This window comes from Trifolium pratense, linkage group LG4 (genome assembly GCF_020283565.1).
Source record: "Trifolium pratense cultivar HEN17-A07 linkage group LG4, ARS_RC_1.1, whole genome shotgun sequence".
NCBI classification, from domain to species: Eukaryota; Viridiplantae; Streptophyta; class Magnoliopsida; order Fabales; family Fabaceae; genus Trifolium; species Trifolium pratense.
Genome location: NC_060062.1, coordinates 27,577,766 through 27,601,737, shown reverse-complemented (window position 1 = coordinate 27,601,737; position 23,972 = coordinate 27,577,766). Strand labels below are relative to the sequence as shown.

The following is a 23,972-nucleotide window of genomic DNA, read 5'->3' as shown; positions in this document are numbered from 1 at the left end:
CCTAATAAAAAAGAAAAAAGAAAGAAATAAATGTTGATAGACGTTTAAATCTATACACCTAATAAATTTTATTTACTAAGTATTAAAAAATAATTATAAAATCATACATTATCGTCAATGGATTGGTTAGATAATCGTTTCTTTAGATAATTAGATGGAGATGATTTCAACACGTTTTTATCGTGTTACATTCTTTTTTGTCAATTGTTTTTTTTTTTTTTTTCGTCAAGATTGTTTTGGTGTTATTACCATGTTTGAAAGTAAATAATCTCCAAAAGTATGTGGGCAAAGTACATCTTAGGGGAGAGAAATATGATAGGGTGTAGTAGAGAAAATGTGGGTGCTAATGTTGTTGTCAATCAAATAAAAACTCAGTCCACAATTAAGGGTATGACTATTTGCACTCCTATGTTTTATTACTACATTTTAAATTTTAATAAAAAAATCACGTGTTAAATATACACTTTCGTTCACAACATAACATCCAAAAGCACATACTGTATCATGCATTCAAAAATGAACATTTGGATGGTATGCAAAGAACTGATAATTTTTTTAACTAAATGGAACCTCTTCTACATTACTGCACCTTTTAGATGTAAAGTTCAAAATTATATCAGATTTCAAATGAGGAAAAAAATATAGTAAAATCAAAATGAAAATAAAGAGATCTAATTGGAGAGTTTAGTTTGAGGATGGAATTTTTAAGATTTATGGGTGTGGAATTTGGAAGATTTCAGAGAAAGAGAGAAAAGAGGGAGAGTAAGATGGAGAAGAGGAAATACCTTCCTTTTAAACAATCTTTAAGTTTCACCCAAAAGAAGGACGCCACCGGACCAAGCAGACGGCCACGGGTCATAATACACTCTTGGCACAACAAATACACTTTGAAGTTAATATTTAGACACTGTTTGGTAAGTACAATAAGCTAGCTTATAGCTTATTGAACTAACTTATAAGCTTGTTTGAAAAAAATGTGAAGTGTTTGGTAACGAGCTTCTCTGACTAGTTTATAGCGTTTTTTGAGATGCTATTTCGAGTAGTGTATGAGCTTATATCTTATTTTTATGTCATTTTGTACTTACAACAGCTAAATTTGCCAAACACTTTAATTTTATTCTTCTAGCTTTTCAGCTATAAACTACCAGCCATCAACTATCAGCTAGCTTATAGCTTATTTTTACTAAACAGAACCTTAGACTAAATTAATTTTCACTTTATTTCTAATTGAAGGTTTCTTGGTGGTTTAGGGTCGCAATAATCAAAGCAATGAGGGTGTGAGATTGGTGGGACACACATCATAATAAAATCAACATTGAGCCAAATAAGGGGAGGGGGAGGGGAGAGATTTTAATAGAGGGGAGGGGAAGGGAGAGGAGGGAGGAGATGTATTTTATTTAAATATATGTTTGGTTTAAAAGGGGAGAGGAAAGGGAAGATGAGATATTTAAATCTATATATATAATTCCTAGATAGTTCTCCTACTATCCATCTTAACCCTAATCCACATCACTCATTTACATCCAATTAAATCACACAATAATGCCACATCACTTCCTTATATTATATCATTTTCATCTCTATTTTTTTTGTTTCCACATCACTTCCTTATATTTTTTTTCAATATAATCAATATTATATCATTCTCATCTCTATTTTTTTTTTATATTATATCAGTCTCATAATAAATAATAAAAAATTATGCTTCTCCAATTATCCAAAAATTGATGTCACAAGATGTTACAATTTTCTACATTATTGAATTATACCTCTCCAATTATCCAAAAATTGATGTTGTGATGTTACATTTTTCTACATTATTATAACATTTCTTAGTGACAATGAAGATGAACATGGTTGGATTCTCTTTCAACATTTATCCCATTTAAATGTCAACCGTTTTCATAGAAACAACAAAGAGTTTATAATTTAGTCACACAAAAACAATACGAAGATATACATTATTGACTTAATTATATTATAATTTTAGAGAAGAGTGAAGGTTATGCAAAAAGTTAGGTTATGAGATTGAAATATATAATAACCATTATCATTATCATATTTCATTCAATTTTAGTGTGTCGCCTATGCGTTGCACTATTGCATTGGCTGGCACACCCCACCAAAAAAATAAATATATTTCATTCAATTTTGATGGTCTGTACTCATTCTCTATACATATAGGTATATATATTGGTTGGAGGAAGTGATAAGTACATCACTTTTATATTATTATTATTATTATTATTATTATTATTATTATTATTTTCATTTTATAATACTTATTGTTACAATTTATACAAATAATTTTTCAACATTATAATATAAAATACCACATAACACCTGTGCATCGCACGGGTGTGGGACTAGTTAAATATATGTTTGGTTCATGGCGAGAGATTTTAAAATTGATTTACCTTTTTACCCTTAAAATCATACAAACCAATCAAATAATTTTTTAAATATATATGTATCACATACTGTCAAAAGAAAAGCGAAGAAAATATAAAACAAAATATAACAGATTAACTAAAATAAATAACAAAGCAAAGAATTGAAAACAAAAAAGGAGCAGTACAAACGTAGTTACGTAGCAACTTGCAGCAACAGAGTAATTATAAAGAACATACTCCTAGTTAAAAAATAACACGTAATTTTATAATTTTAGATTTAACTAGTAGCAAGTAATTATAAAATAATTACAATGAAAAGTAGGGCTAACTAGCAAGAGTAATGGCAACAACAAGCAATAAACCAAGAACAAAACACGTAAACATGAATTGAAGAAAATAGAAAGCACTAAATAGCAAAACTCATATAGGCAAAATACACTCAACAACGAAACAGAGAAGAAGTACCCGAAATCAATGACATATGGTTAAAAAATAACATAGAATATTAAAACTTTAGGCTTAATTAGTAAAATAGTCCTTTAAAGATATTTTTGGTTTCATATTGGTCCCTTAAAGAAAAAAATGTCCGAATAGGTCCCTTAAAGAAAAAAATGTCCGAATAGGTCCCTTAAAGACATCACCGTTAATCAGTTTGGTCATATTCAGACCTTTTTTTTATGGACCAAACTGAATAACGGATATGTCTTTAAGGGACCTATTCGGACATTTTTTTCTTTAAGGGACCTATTTGGACCTTTTTTTTTCTTTAAGGGACCAATCTTAAACCAAAAATGTCTTTAAGGGATCATTTTACTAATTAAGCCAAAAATTTAAAAGGATAGTTTTGGAATTTTAAATTAAAATTGAGGATAGTTTTGGAAGTTTAATAAAATTGTAAATAGTACATTTTACCTCCCCTCCTCTCCTCTCCCCGTATTAAACCAAACACATAAAATTTAAAATATTACTTCATCTCCTCTCACCTCTCCTCCAAAATCCCCGAACTCAAACCAAACAGACCCTTGGTTCAAAAGAGAGGAGGGGAGAGATTTTAATAGAGGGGAGAGAAGAGGAGGGAAGAAATTTTAATTACTTATGTGTTTGGTTCAAAAGAGAGAAGGAGGGGAAGAGATTCTAACTACATATTTGTTTGGTTCACAAGATGAGGGGGGTATTCTAAAACTAATTTACTTTTTTAACCTTGTAATCCTATAATATATACTGCAGTCTCATGATTTTAAAAGGAACTATTAACCTAATATACAATTACAATTAAACATGAAAACTCAATAACTAAAAACTCTATAAATAATCAAACATAAAAATTATAGCTATATATTATGTGTTCGAATATATTAGAGCGCTTCTCAAATAGTTTGGTAAAATATGAAAATATTTATAAAACAATTTATTGGTAGTAATTTTCAATTTTGATAATCCATCTAAATATAAAAATATTAAGTATAACTAATATACAGTTATATAAAATGTATATTAAAAGAAACAAAAAAAAGAAGTTAAATGGAACAAAAATATGCAACACATATTGTAAAATCTATATATATAATTCCTAGATAGTTCTCCTACTATCTATGTAAACTCTAATCCACTTAAACCAATAAAATTTTTCCATTTAGCCAAGTCAGCCACTTACAATGCCACATCACTTCTCTTTACATCATTATCATCTATAGACTCTATCTACTTTTCATATACCTACATTTATATAGATGACTTTTCATATTGTCCACATTAAAACATGAGAAACTTATACTAAAGAGCCACATTTTACTACTTACTCACCATATATTCCATTGGTTGCAAAAAAAAGTCCATCCATTTACATCATGCACGTTCCATAGTTAATGCATTAAAAATCCTTTATATTTTATTAAATTGATTAGTTTCATTTTTAAATTATTCCTATGCACTCAATACCTATATAGCTATATATATGGTGCATAGATATTCATATTTTTTGGTGAAATATTGTGATGGTTTTTATCTCCACAAATTCATTCCTCAAGACAGATATACATGGCAAGTGTATATATACTATATCAATTTAGAAATATTTACCTTACTTTTTCCATTATTATAGTAAATATTTTTTGTTTTCTCATGCTCATTTACAAACCAAAATAGCTATGCATTGCTATAACAAGTGTCTAATTTAGTATAAAAATGACACCTGGGTCATTTGGAGGGAATTAGTTTTATTCTCTACCCGTGTTTTTTATCTTCTCATTCAGATTCACCTCTTCATCCTTCTTATTTCTTCATTTTGTTCATTTTTTATGTGTTTATTCATGGTATTAATTAATAGTTTGTCATTTCAACTGTGCACAAGAAAAAACTAATGATAATGTTCCAATGCCTAACCAATTTTGTTTCCTCCCTTTGCTTTTTTTATTATTGACTCTTTTGCTTTTATTATTATTATTATTATTATTATTATTATTATTATTATTATTATTATTATTATTATTATTATTTTGATCATATTTATTGTTTCAACTTTTCCATATCTTTTACTAGTAAAAGGAAGGTTAAATTGCTCATAGGCCTTCATTGTGATGATGTGGCACCTCTAAAAAAACTCCATATTTTTATTGAAAATTTACCAACTTCTCTTAATTATTATTAAAAATATCTAAAATAAAATTTATCCTCCACAAATTAAATTTCATGTATAATGATTAATACATGAATAGAAAAAGAAACCCCCATAATTCCAAAAGACTATATTTTTGCATATATAAAATGATAAATATGGATTAATAGAAAACGTAAATGACTAAATAATTAAGAGTAACCTAAATATCCATATACTTGCCCAAATAAAAAACTTAATTCGTATATATGGATCAATAAAACATTCATACGTAAAAACCAAAAAAATATATCCATATGTCACTAAAATATGTACATATAAATTATATGTATATATAATTTTTAGTATTGTTATTAAATATATATAATCTAATTTTCTAAAAAAACCAAGATAAATCATATTAGGCTTAACTATACATTTGGTCCCTTACGTTTATTTTAGGTTTCAATTTGGTCCCTTACGTTTAAAAAGTATCAATTTGGTCCCTTACGTTTATTTTAGGTTTCAAGTTGGTCCTTTCCGTCAATTTTGTCACATGTGGCAGTCAATTTGCATACGTGGACTGACACGTGGCACTTGGACACGCTGACACGTGTACTATTCAAACGGTGTTAGTGACAAAACTAACGGAAAGGACTAACTTGAAACTTAAAATAAACGTAAGGGACCAAATTGATACTTTTTAAACGTAAGGGACCAAATTGAAACCTAAAATAAACGTAAGGGACCAAATGTGTAGTTAAACCATCATATTAATATATTATTACACATTGCAAGAGGTTAAATCAACAATCAAACGATTAGCTTATCAAAAAAAAAAAAAAACAATCAAACGATTAATTACAAGGGATAAAAACAATTATGATTGACCTTTAGGTATTCATATGATGCAACTATAACTGCAAAATTATTATTATTATATTATACAATTAACCCTCATGATTGTTGGAGTTCCTTTCAATAATTATAAATAAAAAAAAAACTGTATGTTTTACCACAATAGTCTTTATAAATATTGATACTCACACATCACTACTTGCCTATGGTCTCATATTTTGTAATCTTATTTTTTTCTTTTTTGTGTTTTCTAACCTTCTTTGTAGTAATTTCATCAAGTCATGTCTACTCTTGAGTAAATCAACTACACTATCTTATTGTTTCAAGGAAAAATGTAATTCTATTTTCAAATGTATTTTCCTCATTGTTTTTGGGATATGTTCTTTTTTTCTTTCAATTATAGCAATGAAATGTGTATTCAAGAATAACATTGCGACAATGAAAAATATATATAACTGCAATTTCTTAACTTTTTTTTAGTGGTACTTGGTTTTAATAGAGAAGATTTGGAAATGTAATACAAGTTGGTCGTATGAAGCAAATTTGGAAGAATTTAATCTCTACTCGGTTAGAGGTGTTTTCATATGCTTAATCATCTTGGTTAGGATTCAAATAAGTGGATTGGGCTGGTACGAAGGTTTTCAAGTTTGCAATTGAGCTAAGTTGTATTTTAATTTCTTTATTACTTTTAGAATAAACTCATTTAAGTCACTAAGAAAAATCGTAAGATTCCATTTAGTTTCTAAGACAAATATTTTGTTTGATTGATGAAGGAAAAGTGGCGTAGCAATTTAGTCACTACTTTACAATTTATACTTTTTTATTACACCAACATTTTAACTACTAATTTTGATATTCCATTGCTTAAAAAGACACATAAAATTAAAGATGCAAACAAATTAAAGAGAGGATAGTGGCATAAACCTCACTAAGAAAAATAAAATTAAACCAAAATAGAAAAGAAAAACAATTAAGCATATGATGAAAATGATAAACGAAACCACTAGCTAAATAATTCTGACAAATAAAAGGCAAAGAAATCTTAATAAGTAATATAAAATGTTATATTATATTTATCTATTTTATTATTTAAATTACTCTCTAAGCATAATAGTATTTAGGAGATAAGATATTATAGTTATGAGTTAGTACATAGTGAGATAGTCTTAAGAATAAGATGACATGTTGAATGTTAAATTCTTATAATATTATGCAAACTAAAAAAAGAAGAATAGTATTTCTTAATCTTTGTACTTTCGAACAGGTGGAGGGTGTTGAAGCCCTAGATTTAGACCCCCAAAAATATTTTTTTTGGTAAAGGATTTAGGCCCCAAATTTTTTTTATCACCTTTATACTATAAAAAAAGTTTACAATCTCTATTAAAAAACTTTTTCATCATCTCTTTTAATTAAATTAAATCATTTTAATTTTAATTATCAATATATCAAATTATCACTATATAACTTCTTACACAAGGGACCAACTAACTAAAATGAAAAATTAAATTAAAAGGGACCAACTAATATATAAGATTTATATAACCACAAAATATTCATGACTATTGAAATTCTTTCAATACTAATAAAAAAAATGTGTGTCTCTCTTCATTGCATAGTTAATTGGTTCCTAAATGAAAAATTTAATTAAAAGAGACCAATATAACCACAAAATATATTCTTTCAATACTAAGAAAGAAAAAAAAAAGTGTCTAAGACTATTGGAATTCTCTTCATTTCATAGTTAATTGGTCCCTAAATGACAAATGAAAAATTTAATTAAAAGGGACCAACTATCGATATCGATTTATACATATCCATTAGAATTATCAAAAATTGGATGGATTTTCAAAAGAAATTGGATGTGGCACTCTATAAAAAAAGTTTACAATCTCTATTAAAACCTTTTCATATTTCATATAATAGAGTTACTCTAATAATAAATAATAAACAATAATAATATATTAAAAAAAAACTAACACAATTTATTGTTGTTGAATTGAGACAAAAATGAATTGCAAGCAATGAAAGGTGGAACGATGCATCATGTTATTGTTTTATTAATTGCATTGCAATATATTATTAAAATATATATTGTATGTTACAATTCCCTATTAATGCAATTGAAAACAAAGAATTCTTGGAGACACTAATATTGAATATGTAAATTTAGCTAATTATCAAACACAAGCTCTATATAAAGTTAACCCAAAAGCTAATTATCACCACCATATTGAATATGTAAATTTACATTGAAGTCTAGCTTATATGTTTTAACAAAATTTTAATTTATCTATCTCATGGCAAAAACTCTATGGTTTCTTTGTCTGACATCTCCATGAGAAAAAGTTATGTATCTTCACCTTCCATATGTTAAAGTTACACATTATAGTCTATTGAATTGATTTAAAAGCTATCGTGTGCATATATATAGTTACATCATAAGTATATTGGTTTTTGTCCTTGGTAGGTGATGGTGTCTAACCTCTTAGAATATCAGGTATGTCTACATGTGATTGATTAAGAAATTGATATACATATATGTGATAGTTGCCTATTAATATGTTTGTAAATTGGAATTTTTCTACTACTCTGAGTTTAGAACATCTCTAATAATTTTTTATATTTCTTTTTTAGGTTGGATATTTTTTTAAATATCAACCGATGTTTTGTTCGATGATTAATAAAACTTTGAGTTGAATCGATTAATATGAATATGACTATTTTTTCATGTGAAGGAGGAGAACAGGATAAAACATACTTCTATTTTTGCTTACGTTGCATCCTTGCTCCTTATAAAGCCTATGAAATGACACCTCATGTAAGGATGTGTATTTAACTCTAATGGGAGTTTGTAAACCATCATTTTTTTTATTGATATAATGTTTGTAATTAGACAACTTTTCTTTTTCATTTATTATTTTATTAGTCTAATGTTTTAGGTTATTTGTTTCTTATTTTCTTTTTCATTTATTATTTTATATAAGGTAGAAGATTTGTATAAAAAATTGTTGATTAATAGGAATATAATTATTTTTTTTCATGTGAATAAGTTGAAGAGGATAAAAGAGACTTCTATTTATTGATTTTGAAGTGCCTTAAAATTTATATAGATCGAGGGTATATTGATGTTAGAGGCATTCAATTAAAAGAGGACAATCCAAATAATTTAGAAATATAAATATGTGTCTCATTTTTAAATATTATATTGTCTACAATGTGTAGGTGATCTACTTGATCTCGATCAAGAGAAATATAGAAACAAAAACAAAGTAGAAATTAAAATAAGTTTTTTTTTGTAGTTGACACTCAAGTCATGCGGTTCTTATAATTGTAATACATGCAAAAAGTATATTGATTCAACTTGACTTAGAGGTTGTCCAAATATATAATCTTCATGCATTTATCGTATAACATTTGCCTAATCCTGGATGGTTCAATATGAATATATATGAATTTTAATAGACGGTCCTATTTTAATCTACGCATGTCATCTTATTCTTACAACCATAAAATGAATCGATGAAAAGAATTGTGCTAAATACTTTTTCCTCCCACTTAGAATTGTACTAAAAGCTTTCTAAATTAAATTAAAAAAAGACAAAAATTATTAAATAAAAATTGTTGATACTCATTTGTCAAAATAAATTTTAGAAATTATTAAAACCGTAGATGTTAAAATATATTTACATATATTTAGAAAATATAATCACACATATATTTAAACATATTTACACACAACTAAAATTCGCCAATAATTCAAAAATTATTAATTTAATTTACATAATAATATAATTTTTTGGATAAATTAAGTACATATTCTAAAAGATTGTTTACGTTACGGCTGAAAATAAAATAGTGGAATATTTATAAGAATAAGATGACATTTCTTTAAGCAAATAAGAAGATGACACATGTTAAATCTTAAATTCATCTATAAGATTTTCTTTACCTTAACCAAATAACTAAACCTAAATTCAAATATATAAAATCTTCGTCCAAACTTATTTATTAACAACAACAAATATTCGAGTTTATATAATATAATAAGAAAAATAAAATAAATGTTCAAGAAAATATTAAATAAGAGGGACAAAAACTAACAATAATTTTGAAGAGACACAAACCTCGTCAAGAAAAAGAAAAACAAACCAAAAACAAAAGGATCAAGCAAAAAAAAATGTGAACCAAACAATAGACTAAAAAATTGGGACTAATAAAGTTGGAATAAAATTTCACCAAGTGAATAGTGAGAATAAACTCCAAGAGAACGAGAGATGAGTAAGTAGATAAGCTATTTGGAACCTTAAATTGCATAGAACGTAGTAAGCAAATACACTATTTGATACATAATTTTCAAAAAATGAGATCACGCGGAACAAATAGGCAAAACCACCATATATGAATCATATTCTATAATCAAAACTTATTTTAACATTTCTCATGAGCAATATTGTCTACAAGTATAATTAGGTACGCCTCCAACTCTTATTGAAAATAATAAAATAAGGAATAAATCAAAAATAAAAAACAAAGTGACATTTGACTATAAAATTGCAACTCATATAAAGAAAACTAAAATCTTATATGATTACACTAATAAAATAAAAAATGATACATCCTTTCAAACTTATGAAATATTATAAGAGATCTATTACATTAAAATATAAACAAACTACGATATAATAAAAAATCTAATATTTCTAAACAACCTTTTTTTTACTCATATACTAATATTAAACATAATCATATTTTAAAATAATATATATTAGGGTAAATGATCATTTACCCCCCTGCAAAATAAGAAAATTTTCGTTTACCCCCCTGCACAAATTTTTTTTCTGTTTACCCCCCTGCAAAAAATAGATTCTCTCATTTCGCCCCCTGGGTGTACAGCAGAACAAGTGAATGTGCAAATTTGCTGACGTGGCTTGTACACATGGAAAAAAAATCATTTATATTTATTTTTAAATTCCACGTCAGATATTATTTTTTTCAAAAAATAAAAATAAAATATTTTTTTTCCTACAAAATTTAAAAAACGAATTTTGTTTTTTTTTTAAAAAATTTTAAAAAACATTTCCTAGAAATAACTTTTTTTTTTTCGTACAAAATTATTGAGTATTTTTTTCCTAAAATAAAATAAAAAACGAATTTTCTTATTTTACTCCAAAAATAAAGATTTATTTTCAAATCTTTTTGAATTAAAAAAAACAAAATCTTCGCCGTAATCGTTTGCTTCCACCGTCATGATTGTATTCGTCGTCGTCTTCTTCAATCGCCGAAATCATCTTCTACTTCATTATTGTCTTCTGCTTCTTTATATTTTTCTAGTTTTAGGGCAAATGGTTTTGATAGAAGAGGAAAACACCAATAAAACTTGTTTTTCTATTTTATATTTTTTTTGAAAATCTTTTTCTATTTTTTTTAATTCAAAGAGAATAACAAAAAATAAAGTTTTATTTTTAAAAAATAAAGATTATGTTTTTTTTAATTCAAAAATTTTAAAAATAAATCTTTAAAATTTTTATTTCGGAAATAAACTTTATTTCAGAGTAAATCTTTATTTTGGGAGCAAAATAAGAAAATTCTTTTTTTTATTTTTTATTTTGGGAGGAATTTTTTTTTGTTGGAAACTTTTTTAAAATCATTTATATGAAAAAAAATTAATTTTTTTTTGTAGGAATTTTTTTAAAAAATTTTGGGAAAAAAAAACAGATTTTTTTTTTTATTTTGTAGGAAAAAAATTATTTTTTATTTTTTTAAAAAAATATTATCTGACGTGGAATTTAAAAAATAAATATAAATGATTTTTTCCACATATACAAGCCACGTCAACAAGTTTGCATAGTCACTTGTCCTGTTGTACACCCAGGGGGCGAAATGAGGGAATCTATTTTTTGCAAGGGGGTAAACAGAAAAAAAATCTGTGCAGGGGGGTAAACGAAAATTTGCTTATTTTGCAGGGGGGTAAATGATCATTTACCCTATATATTATTTAACTATATGTGATTATAGTTATCACAATCATTATTTTTTTATTTATAAAAATATTTTAATTATATATTTTAATCGAACCCGTGCAACGCACGGGTTTATTCCTAGTTATTATAATATAAAACAGCGAATCACACCCGTACATCGCACAGGTAAGGGTATAATGAAAAAAGAAATACGCAACAGTGGAAAAACGTAACATATAAATGTTTTGATACAAACATAGTAATATATAGGAAGTCAATGTATTTTTTTTGGATAAAACGTAGCATATACAATCACAAGTAGGAAAAAAAACTGAGCATAAATTATTGAATAATTTTGGTATTTTAAAATAAATATGAGGAAAATTTTGTCAATGTAATTAAAATTGTATTAATGCATCTCTCCTCACCTCCCCTCCCCTCCAAATTCCCCCACCAAATTCCCCCAATTTGGGGGGAAACAAAAATTGAGTTTATGAGAGATTTTGCTCCCCTCCTCTTCCCCCCCAAAACAGGTGGTGTGTGTGTGTGTGTGATTTTTTGTTTTCACGGAAAAAAGCTTTCAATTCTACTATTCGTTAACCTGAAACTTATGGGACTGTTTGTTTCAAATTTTTCAACAAAAAATTTATTTTTTCCAAAAAAAAATCCATTTTTTTATCTTGTATTTGTTTTAGATTTTAGTAAAAAAAATCATTTTTTCCATCAAAATGAGAATCTATTTTCAATAGCTTTTATCAAAATCAATTTTTTTATCACTCATCATCACTCACCATCTTAAAAAAAATAGATTTTTATGATTATAAACAAACGAAAAATAGTTTTAAATTTTCTTCAAGAAAATCTATTTTCTTGAAAATGATTTTTTTCAAAAAAAATCATTTTTTTTTAAATCTCAAACAAACAGGACCTATATTTGACCATGCATTCAAAAGGCATATGACAAGACAAAGCATCCAGAGAAACTCTTGTATGGTCTCGTCACCATAAAATAGCATTTGGTCAACCAATCAAAATTTGACAACTCATATTAAGAGAGAGAAAATTGTCAATGAAAAGCAAAGAGACAAAACCAGATTCACTCATCCACCACTGCCCACCTCCTTCACCAGCGACCACCACGAATTGTCCACCTCCCATCACCGACCATCATCAATCTTCGTTCCCATCCTTTCTCCACCACACCTCAGGCCTCGCGTTTCCGGCACCATCGCCGTTGAGAAATATGGTTGATACCAGAGAGGAAGAGAGATCTGAGAGTGAGAGAAGAGGATAACATTGTCGGTGGCGTCGATCTCTAACCAGATCAAAATCTGGACAACGGTGGTGCTGTGGTGTGGACAACGGTGGTGGGTCTTCCTTCCATTTGCTTCAATTTGCAGAGAAAAAACAATTTCTCTCTCTTTGTTGTTTTTTTGTTAACAAAATTTCTCTTTCCATTCCATGTGTCAAAATTTGAGTGGATGAGACCAAATGTTCTTTTATGGTCACGAGACCATAGAAGAGTTTCTCAAGCATCCAAGTAATAGCAAATAGTCAAATACTAATAAAGGTGCATTAAACCTCTAAATATTTAATCCTTTCAAAACTAATTAAACAATCAAGTTTATAGCCCTGCCACAAGATCCACTGAAGTCACCATCCATTTTCCAAGTTAATAGGTGTGCTTTATTCCTCTTGTATGCAATAACATTTTCTTGTCACAGCTTTAGCTAATTTTTACTTTTCTTCTATCAAGCCAAAACCTCACCCTTTAAAATGAATAAGTGAAGAATTCAAATCCAAACCTCAACTCATATCCCTATACCCTACCACCTAAGTTATACTCACGGGACATATTTTCAATCATTTACTTGTAGAAGATAAGCAATTCAGTTATTAAAATGCAAATAGCTATGCAAATGATTATTTAAAGGGCATTTTCAACACCAAATTTCTAATTAACTAGGGACGTATCTTAGTTTAGCTCAAGACTAGTTTCATTTATGTTGTCAAATGAAACTATAAAGCAAAATTGTCCATAACTATGGCTATTCCACAGGAAACTGCAAATCATAATTGTCAATAGGCAAACTTATATTCAAAAGTAGTTACGTCCTTGACCAAGAAAAAAGTATTATTACGTCAGAATGAAGGTCCTGCAAGAGATCACCAAGTTATAATATAACTAGTCCAGCTTATACATATAGATCAACAGAAAAGGCCACTGATCCAAACATAATAGACCTCTTGAATTGAAGAGAGCATTGCTATAACTGTACAATCTATTGATCAACCTGAATGAATTGTTATAGGCCGAAATATGCAAGAGTCGAAAATTCTAGCAACTTTTGTGACTGGAAAACTTAACGATCAGCTACCAAAGCTTGGTTATTATTCTCAGAGAAAGCAGCAAGATTATTGCGTGAAGGGATAGTTGCTGTTCCACAGTCTGAGCTATTACCTTGATCAACCTGGTCATCGCAAGCAGACAAAATGAGGGTGAAAGGCTGCACATATTATTATACTGATTAGTAATAGTCAATATATGAAGATCGAAAGAAAATACCTGCTCGGCTGGTACAATAGATAGTTCATGATGTCTCTTAGAAAGGTCTCTCAAAGCACCCTGTAGAATAACATACCATGTCAATAAAGAGAACTGGTAACAATTAAGCAGTAGCATAGAAGAAATTTAAGATTCACAGTTGAACAAATTTGGCTTTGATGGAACAATGAACATAGTTGAATCTCCCTCAGACAAACAATAATTATACATTTTTATTATAAAAAAACAATAATTGGACTTCTGAGGATGAGAGCAGAAGAAAATTAAATTACCCTGACATGTTTTAAAAGAAAATAGTTCACAAGTTCCAAAGCAAGATTTTGATATTCCCAACTAGTGCAAGAAATAGACCACACAGGTGGCATTTAGTATGGTGAAGTAATAAACTTCGCCACCATGGTCAAGTTGTTATTTTACAATTAGATTCAGTAGGGAACACAGTTTTATCATAGTCTAGCAACACTAGATTTTTTCACATCATCTTCAACCACCATTTTCCTCTACCACTGTATCGTTCCACCATTGATTTGTTAATGATGGCAACACTATTTTGTTCAAATGCCACAGATAAATCATCTCCAATTAGAAGAACCTTATATTTCTTGGTGGTGTTTATCTCCGACGAGATCCCGACCAGTTCAACGTGTTTGGGAAACAACAAGAAAAAAGTTTTGATTTTTATTTTTCCCTCGGTCATTGTGGAACCGAGAGCAGAAATGAAAATCTCTCAGATCTTGGCACGGACGACGAGGTGGTTTGTGCCTTTGTGGTTTGTTTGGTACAGCATAGCGGAGTGGCTTTGAACAGAAGCTGGCTGCCCAACAACCAAGACATTGTTTGAATTGAAATTGGGAAAATGAACGAGTTTGGAATATGAATGTGATGCGTTGTGAAATTGTTGATAAGGTTCCTTCAGACATTATTACCAAAGCAACAACAATGGTGGAAAGGTACAGTGGAGAAGAATGGTGGTGGGAGTTAATGTGAGACAAAATCTACTGTTGCTAGACTATGATAAAACTGTGTTCCCTACTTAATCTAATGGTGAAAAAATAACTGGACCATGGTGGAGAAGTTTATTACTTCACCATACTAAATGCCACCGACCACACATTATGCAGCAATAAATTCCCTCAGTTTGCTGTGAAATTCCTACTATTATTATGCATATTCAGTATCATTATTGTATTATGTAGCCCCAGGACATTTGAAAACAGCTATAACAGCCAAACATATTAACCGTACTGATTGAGAAACTAACTCTAGGCAAAAAAAAATCATGCGTGATGTAACAGAATGAATTTGCAAATTTCAATGCAATGAAGAAACAAGGAAGGGCATGCATGAGTGCATACGTTAGTCAGATGAATGTACACATTTAAGAGGGAAAAATACAAACCCACCAACACATTTTTCCAAAAATAAAAGCGTTTGGAGATAACACCTACCCTATTTGCCCAATAAAGCCCACAAGCATTGCAAAGTGACCTTGGACCAGATGGCCCTCGCCGCATCATCGGAGTTGATTTTGAACTTGTGCCACAATGTGTGCAACTATTTAAACATGCAAATAAAAGAATGGTTAAAATCTAGTTAAAAACCTCCCCATAAGGAGAAAATTTGGATACATTGTTATTTCATATTGGACTTTTCTAGAAAAATAAATGGCTACAAGATTCAAACTTGGCTATAAGAACAGTAAAACAAAACTCACGAGGTTTCTGCTTGACTGTCATCCTGCCCAGAATCCTGGTCTGTACCCCAACCATTGGCTCCATCTTGTTTCTTAGATGAAGTAAATTGACCCTTATTTCTCTGCATCCTACATTTTGACATAATATAAGTTTGAAATTAGCAACAACAAATTGAATTTTTTTTTTTGGTACATGAAGAGGGCAGCAACAACAAATTGAATTTAAGAGCTACAGTAAGAGAAACTAGATAAAGTTTGAAATAATGACAGTTGACATGACAAAACTTTAAATTTTAGTTCAACAAAAAATACAATATCAACTCTTAAAAAAATTATTGATGAGAGAAATAACTAGCATCAGTTGAGCTCAAGTCATTATTGATACAATACATACAATTATGCATACCAATTACATTTGTTCCACCTTTCACTTTATCAGATAAAAATTATTGATGCATCATGCATCCAAGATCTATGCATTAAATTCAATATCTTTGTAAGTTACATTGTTGTGTGACTATAGGAGGAAGGAACAACATGAAAGTGCTACAGTTAGTTTCTTGTTTACTATGGTCAGGAGTCAATATTTGTTTCTAAACAATATGAGCATAAGAAAACGAAATATTTATAAGACATATTTGAGATCTTCGTATTGACTACAAAATTTCTAGAATTTACTTCATTATTCATAGGCAACTTTCATACTTTCATTTCAATAAACCAGAAAACAGGCTTAGGAAATTAAAATGCTTAGGAAACATTTATTAAAAAGGGACCAAATCAGCCAAAACAAAATCCTTTACATCATTTCCAGAAACCGGATGTTGAAAACACAGCGGCAACTACATAATTATAATAAAAACTATTTGATACAGTATTAGTATCCATACCAGAAGTGAATCGTCAAACAGCCGTTGATTAGTGATTTCACCATAGATGTTAAAAAGTTCAGAAAAGCACAAATAAGTGCCCTAAAAAGCATAGGTTACAGGATCAAAAATAGAAAAATTGCATTTGAAAGTGTAACTGTTAAAGTTAACTATTCATTAAATGTTGCATTTTTCAAAAATTACCTTCGATTACTTGTTAGCAGGATATTTGTTGAATATAATCAACAAAATTGTTTGACCAATTGACCCAAGGTACTAGAATCCTTTGGTGAGCGATATGTACCAAAGTTATCCACTAATTCTCGGTCAACTGATGTAATTTCTAAAATTTGAAAATGAAAATCATTTGAAGGAAATGAAAGAAAATGTTCTTGTTTTGATTGAGTTGATTTTGCTACTGAACAAAAAATTTAGAATGCTAAAAGGAGAGAATTGCATGTCACGCTGAAAATAACACAAAATGAAGGACACCAACTAAAAGTGCACAGAAGAACACCCATGTCAACAAATTTAACAAAGACAATTTGATATTTTTGAGATTACATATTTATCAGACCACATTTTAATTAATGCATAAACACAGCATAACATAATTTATCATTAAGTTCAGATCCTATTCCTCCACACTTGAAAAAGACAGGATAGGTTTGAGATTGCACAAAATCAACAAAGTTAAAATTGTCCCACAACATCGGCTGTTGTATTGTCAATTTGGTAACAGAGCAAAAATTAAATTCTTCTAGACCCACCCACCGTAAAAACTACCATCCTATGGCACTTCATAATGAGAATGCAATTTAAAGCACATATGTTTTTGTGATGGACCGGCTCATATGACTGAGCTTGGGCCTTAGTTTGACCAAGTCAAGCCTAAATGCCAACATGATTCTATGTAAAATGAAGCTCAAAGGCAACATCACTATACAGGAAAAAGTAAGCTCAGCCTGCTAACAGATTTAATGTCTAGCACACAGTTTAGCTATATTATTATCTTGTTGTATAATACCGCTCAATGAAATCATGCCTACGACTTATCAACAAATTTCTTTATAGAAGCAACGTGGAAAAACCCATTCCCAATCATCACCCACATAAAGCATAAAACAATTTAAGCTTAGAATGCAGAAAAACAACTATACTTCATAAACAAATTTCAAAGTAATTCTGTTGGGCACACTATTGATGATAAGCTCATTATTAATGTGGACAGAAAAAAGGGGAGGGGGGCATGATGACATTGATGAGTGTGAAGTGGAATTAGTCGGGCTGTGTAGTTGGTGATTCCTATCTCAGAGGGGGTGTTCTCATTGTTCAGAGTATCATTTACACACTCTTTTGCAAGGAAATTCATCTCTATCCACTGTTCATTTACTGTTTTGTTGTTTGTTATCAATACCATTTCATTAGTTTCAGTTTATCATTCTGTTGTAGCCCTATTACATTTATATTACAATTACAAAGTACAAACCCTTGTAAGATAATTATCATACCTGAGTGCAACTTCTTGACGTACATCATATCTAACTTTCTTCTCAAAGCATCTTTCTTTCCTCTTCTGCCGGAACCTATTTAATGAGGCTTGTCGATGTGATTGACTGCATTTTGGATATTCCATTGATTCCTGCACCAATTCCCAAATAATTAGAAATTCCCATCCAACACAATGAGTTCAACATGAATCAGGTTCTATTGTGAATAATGCCATCCACATAGAGTACAATTCACATCACACACACATCAACTTACCAATTCCTAGGTAATCTATGATCATTATCAACCATAATTAATATATTTACCACCACACATCAACACAACTACAAATATTGTTGACTTAAACTATCATCATTAATATATTTACCACCGCACATAATCACTACCTTCTTCTTCTTCTACTCACTATGTAACTTTAAGATTAACTATCATCCAATATCAAAATATTTACTACTCAAATCTCATATACACAAATTATAAACGATCACCATGTTAGACGATGATTATCTAGTAAAAACACTTTGTATCTGTAACCCATTAGACTTAGACGATGATTATCTAATCTATCGTATCTGGTAAATGGTGAAGTGATTTGAGTGCGTGTTTGCATGCATGTGTGAATAGAATTATTCTTCGTCAATTAGAAAATATACCCTCTGACTTTGTTGAGACACCGGATCCACATATGTTGCATCCGCTTGAGGTTGTTCACATCCACCCAACAGTAACAAAACCGACTGAACCTGCAACATGAAACCAAATACAAATCTTCATTATCAATCAATTTAAAATTAAACTTTAACAAAAAAAAATTAATCAAATTACATTCATTACTCAGCTTAGATCAATTACAACAGCCAAAAAACATAATTTTTTTTAACAGAATTACCGAAAAATCGATGAAAATTAATCAGCGGTTGAGAATCGTTCGTACCTTATCAGGAGTAACAGAATCGAAAACATAAACTTGACCACGAAACGAAAGCGTAAGTTGATCAGAATCTTCAAACCGTTGAATACCTAATTCAGAGTTTCCACCGCCGTGGCCATAAACGGCGTCGGAGGTAACATCCTCAACAACAAAACCGCCACTTCCATCATCAACAGTTTCGAAATGAATGTTATGGTTACCGTCGATGGCGGAGTCAGGACCAGAACCGTCTTCAGTTTCTCCGGTGATGTTCAAGGGCGTAGAGTTTCCGAACATTGATGGTTCCATTGTAAAATCAAGAGGTTTCAATGCATTACAGGGAAAATTGGGGTGAGATTGAAACCCTAATTCTGTAGTTGAGAATTTGAGTTTGATTGTGTTTGTGAGTGGGAAGTGAGTGTTTGGGGGGTGAAGGCAAGTTCAAGAGAAAGAGACAATATAATAGTGAAAATAAAAAATAAAAAAAATTAAATAACCCTAGTGATGGTGGTGATAAGGTTAGCCCGGTTAAAGCCCAATAGGTAGGCCCATTGCACAAATAAAACAATTTTAGATTAATTAATCCTTGAATTTTTCTCTTCTGGCCCCCTATGTTACTGTCAGACCCTCCGTTCTGATCAAAATGCCCTTAAGAAGGCTAGGTTGTTGAACAAAACGTATAAAAAAGTTGAAATCGGAACGTATCTTTCGAAGTTTTTTTTTTTAACTTTTGTTTGTGTTTCAGAAGTTACAATCAGAAAACGCTTAATTTTGGAACGTAACGTTCGAAGTGAGACTATATATGTCAGCTAGCAGAAACTGTACTTTCATATCAACTACAACACTCAACCAAAAAGTTTAAGATTTGGTGCGACTTTTTGACGTTTGGAAGCCTTCAAATCAACATTTATTCACTCATAGAGGGTTCTTACACACATTTGGAGTCATACAACAGATAATGTGCGCTTTAACCGATTTGTTTTTTGAGTATTTATGAGTTTTCTGTCAAAGTTGATTTTGGAAGCTGCAATCCGAATGCAGTTTGGAATGTATAATCTGAAATCTGTTCGGAACCTACATTCCAAACTGGGCAGATTTTTTGACTTTGTGAAATTTTCTGATTTGTAGTGCTTGTATTGGTTGATAAAGGTAGGTGTTAGGATGGCCGAACCTCCGGTTGAATTGAAACCGAACATTGATGAACCCGACATTGCTCAAACTCGTGGTGTCGAACCCTTTGAAGCAGTTAAGGTTCTAGATGACTTTATCAAATAATGTCGCAAAGAGGATGCAAAAGCTGGATTTACTGTTGTGATTGAGAAATCAGCTCATGGTTCTGACCGAAAGAAAAAGTATTTTGTATTGGGTTGCAAAAGAGGCAGTGTGTACAAAGAAAGGAAAATGAACTTAAAAAAATAAGACATACCAATGATGAAATGTAAATGTCCGTTCAGGCTGCGAGGTTGCTTTTTGGCATCACAAGAATGGATTCTAAGTGTTGTGTGTGGTGAACATAACCCATGAGTGTCAAAAAATTTATAAGGTCATATTCTTGTCAGACGTTTAAACCCGGAGGTGAGGGAGTGTGTCCATGAGTTGAAACTACATAATGTGTTATGCACATTGGCAACACTACAACCAACAAAATTTAGTCTCAACATGGTGTATTGAAAAAATATTTGATGGGTAGTAAGGGTGATTTGGTAAGGGATTGTGAAGCGACGAATCAGATTTTGTAAAAACTTGATGCTGTGCGAACTGAATTTCTCCCTACCCATACCTTGTTTCGACAATCCGAACGGTGAAAAGGCTGCCACTAGAGCTGCGAACTTGCCCTCCAAATTTCGGTCAAATTCAAATCGAGAATCAAAGTTTTAGTGGGACTACTATATCAAAAACGGGAATTGATTTCTCCCTTCTTTTCTCTCTTTGTTAATTGTTCTTTCTCACAAAATTCACTCTCTTAATAATCTTAGATAATCACTTTCAACTTATATAAGTGAGACATAATGAGCTAATAACTTGAACTTTTCTTTAGGTAGGAAGGAAACCCCAAATCCAACAATTTTAAACTATAAAATTTACTTAAAATACATTGTTGGATATGCTTTAAGAATATGATCACAATCTCAACAAATAGAATCTAAAAATACTGGAATTGGTTTTTTGAAAAGCAATATTACAATGTTAACTTACTTGATTATTGGATAGTTAATAAGTGATGAATCATAATCATTTCTTAAAATATTACTGCTATTGCTCTTGCTATGGCTATAATTAATACTGTTAAAACTATTCATTTGTGGACCACTAAACCATATGAATGCCGCCCATCACGTGATATCATGCGATTTGATCTTTTTTAATGAATAAACTTAGGAACTCTCTACAATGTCCAGATTAAAATATCTATATAGAGACACAAAAAAGTATATATATGATAATTAAAGTAAGTTGCATAATGGTTGGAAGTCAGAACATACTAGAATTGCAGTACGTCCTGTATAGAGTGATCAATGGCTTACCAAAAAAAAAACAATAGAGTGATCAATGAATAAAAAATGCAACGTTGGCTAATCAATCTTAATGTTGAATCATTAAGCTAGTATATTGGTTTTATGATAAGTGGTGTTTGTTTTGTCGCATTGGAGTATCGCATTCCCTTTTTATAGGTTAAGGGTTCGTTTGGTGCACAAGATAGAGAGATCGGATATGATAAAATTATTCTATCCTATTCAAATTCCTTGCTAATTGAAAATGATAAAATAAACCTATTATCTATCATATCCTATTGAGCCTTTGTTATTTTTATCCTTATATTAAGCTAGGTTAGTAATAGGATAGGATAAGCTAATCATATAATAAGGCTTATGGTGGATACCTAGGCACCCAGAGACGAAGAAGGGCGTAGTAAGCGACGAAATGCTTCGGGGAGTTGACATTGACAATAAGCATAGATCCGAGGATTCCTGAATACCATGTCCTCTCTTCGACTCCTCTCTGACGCATTTTGATAATTTATTTATTCTTTTTATACTCGCCGTATTTTGCCATTGTCTGGCATGTATATTTTGCCAATGTATTACTAGATTGCTCATGCACTACTAATTTGCTATATGATTATTTTTTTTATACCGTATACGTGACTGTTTGATTTTTTTATTATTATTTGTACAAAAAAAAAAATAGATATTTATTTATTATTTTTAGTCAAAAAATAAATCCTTTTTTATAAATAGACTTTTTTTTAACTAATTGCTTATGTATCATTTCATAAAAATATTGTTTATAACCATTTTTAGTCAAAAAATATATTTTTTATTTTATAAACTATTTTTAATAAAAACATCTTTTATTTTATGTCAAAAAAAATATTATTTATAAACTTTATTTAAAAAACATCTTTCATTGAATAAAAAATATAAAATAAAATCAATTTTTTTATTTAATCTTATCATGTCAATATGAAGTGTGCACCAAACACATGATAGGATAAAATAATGATATCATCTTTCTTATTATTTGTGTACCAAACACATGACAAGATATGTGCTTATCCTGTCACTATCATATCATATTCTTATCCAGCTTCTTATCATATCATATCTCTATCCTATCATGCGCACCAAACAGGCCCTAACAGTTTGGAAAGCATTGAATCAAGAAGATAAGGCATACATAGATTATTAGTATTTTTTAATGGAAAAAGCTAATGCGTGTCTTTAGGCACATGTTATTATTTTAAAAAAGAAATATTTTATCATAATTTACGTATTTAATTCACCTTATTTATGTATTTAATTTATTTTTTAAACTTTATCATAAATTAATTATACAAAATTTAAGAGAATATTTATATTTTTGAATTCCTAACATGTACGCTTAAAATACTCTCTCCGTTCCAAAATATAAACAAAAATAAGTCAAATAAATTTGATGTATTTAGTTCAAAATTTCAAATACATCCACTTTTGTTGACTAACTTTTACTTATATTTTGGGACAGATGAAATACATGTTATCAAGACTTTTTTAATTATAGTCATATATATGCGTTAAAAAAATATTATAGCCATGTATAGATAGAATATATTTTTTTGACTTAATAAGTTAATATATACTAAATAGAATATTAGTAGCATGATTTCCCGCAACACACATCTCTCTACCTCTCTATTTTATAATATACACTCCGATATGTTGGATGTTAAGTGTGCGTTACGGTTACCTCTTAATAAAATTGTATAATTAATTAAATGTCAAATAATATGGTTTTCACTTTTAGAATGAAAAATCATATCATATTCAAACAAATTCCAATGGGTCTGTCTTATTTCTAATCTTTATTAAGTCTTACTAATCCTAATTCAATTTTATTTCCCTTCTAAAGTGTAGTCCTATTTTTTCTCTTATTTCCAATTTTTTCAAGTCTTATTAACTCTAATCCAATCTTATTTTCTTTCTATATATGACCCCAAGTTTTCTTATTTCTATTTTGTTTTTTTAAATATCCTATTTCCAATCTCTTTAAAGTTAGGCATGAACATGATCACAACTTAAAATTTTCAGCAACAATAAAAATGGTTGCATGGTATCTCTTGAGTCATGCAAAAAAATCG

The 23,972-nt window shown here is 29.6% G+C and overlaps 1 protein-coding gene across 1 annotated transcript; it reads right to left on the bottom strand.

The window, feature by feature from the left end:
- Positions 1-13,920: 13,920 nt before the first annotated feature.
- Positions 13,921-19,827, bottom strand: LOC123920138 (GATA transcription factor 25). Its single transcript, XM_045972292.1, has 7 exons — positions 19,379-19,827; positions 19,098-19,187; positions 18,444-18,574; positions 16,085-16,192; positions 15,819-15,924; positions 14,371-14,430; positions 13,921-14,275 (listed from the first exon to the last, which is right to left on the bottom strand). The coding sequence occupies exons 1-7, from the start codon at positions 19,661-19,663 to the stop codon at positions 14,168-14,170; spliced, it is 888 nt and encodes a 295-aa protein (XP_045828248.1). The 5' UTR covers positions 19,664-19,827; the 3' UTR covers positions 13,921-14,167.
- Positions 19,828-23,972: the final 4,145 nt, after the last annotated feature.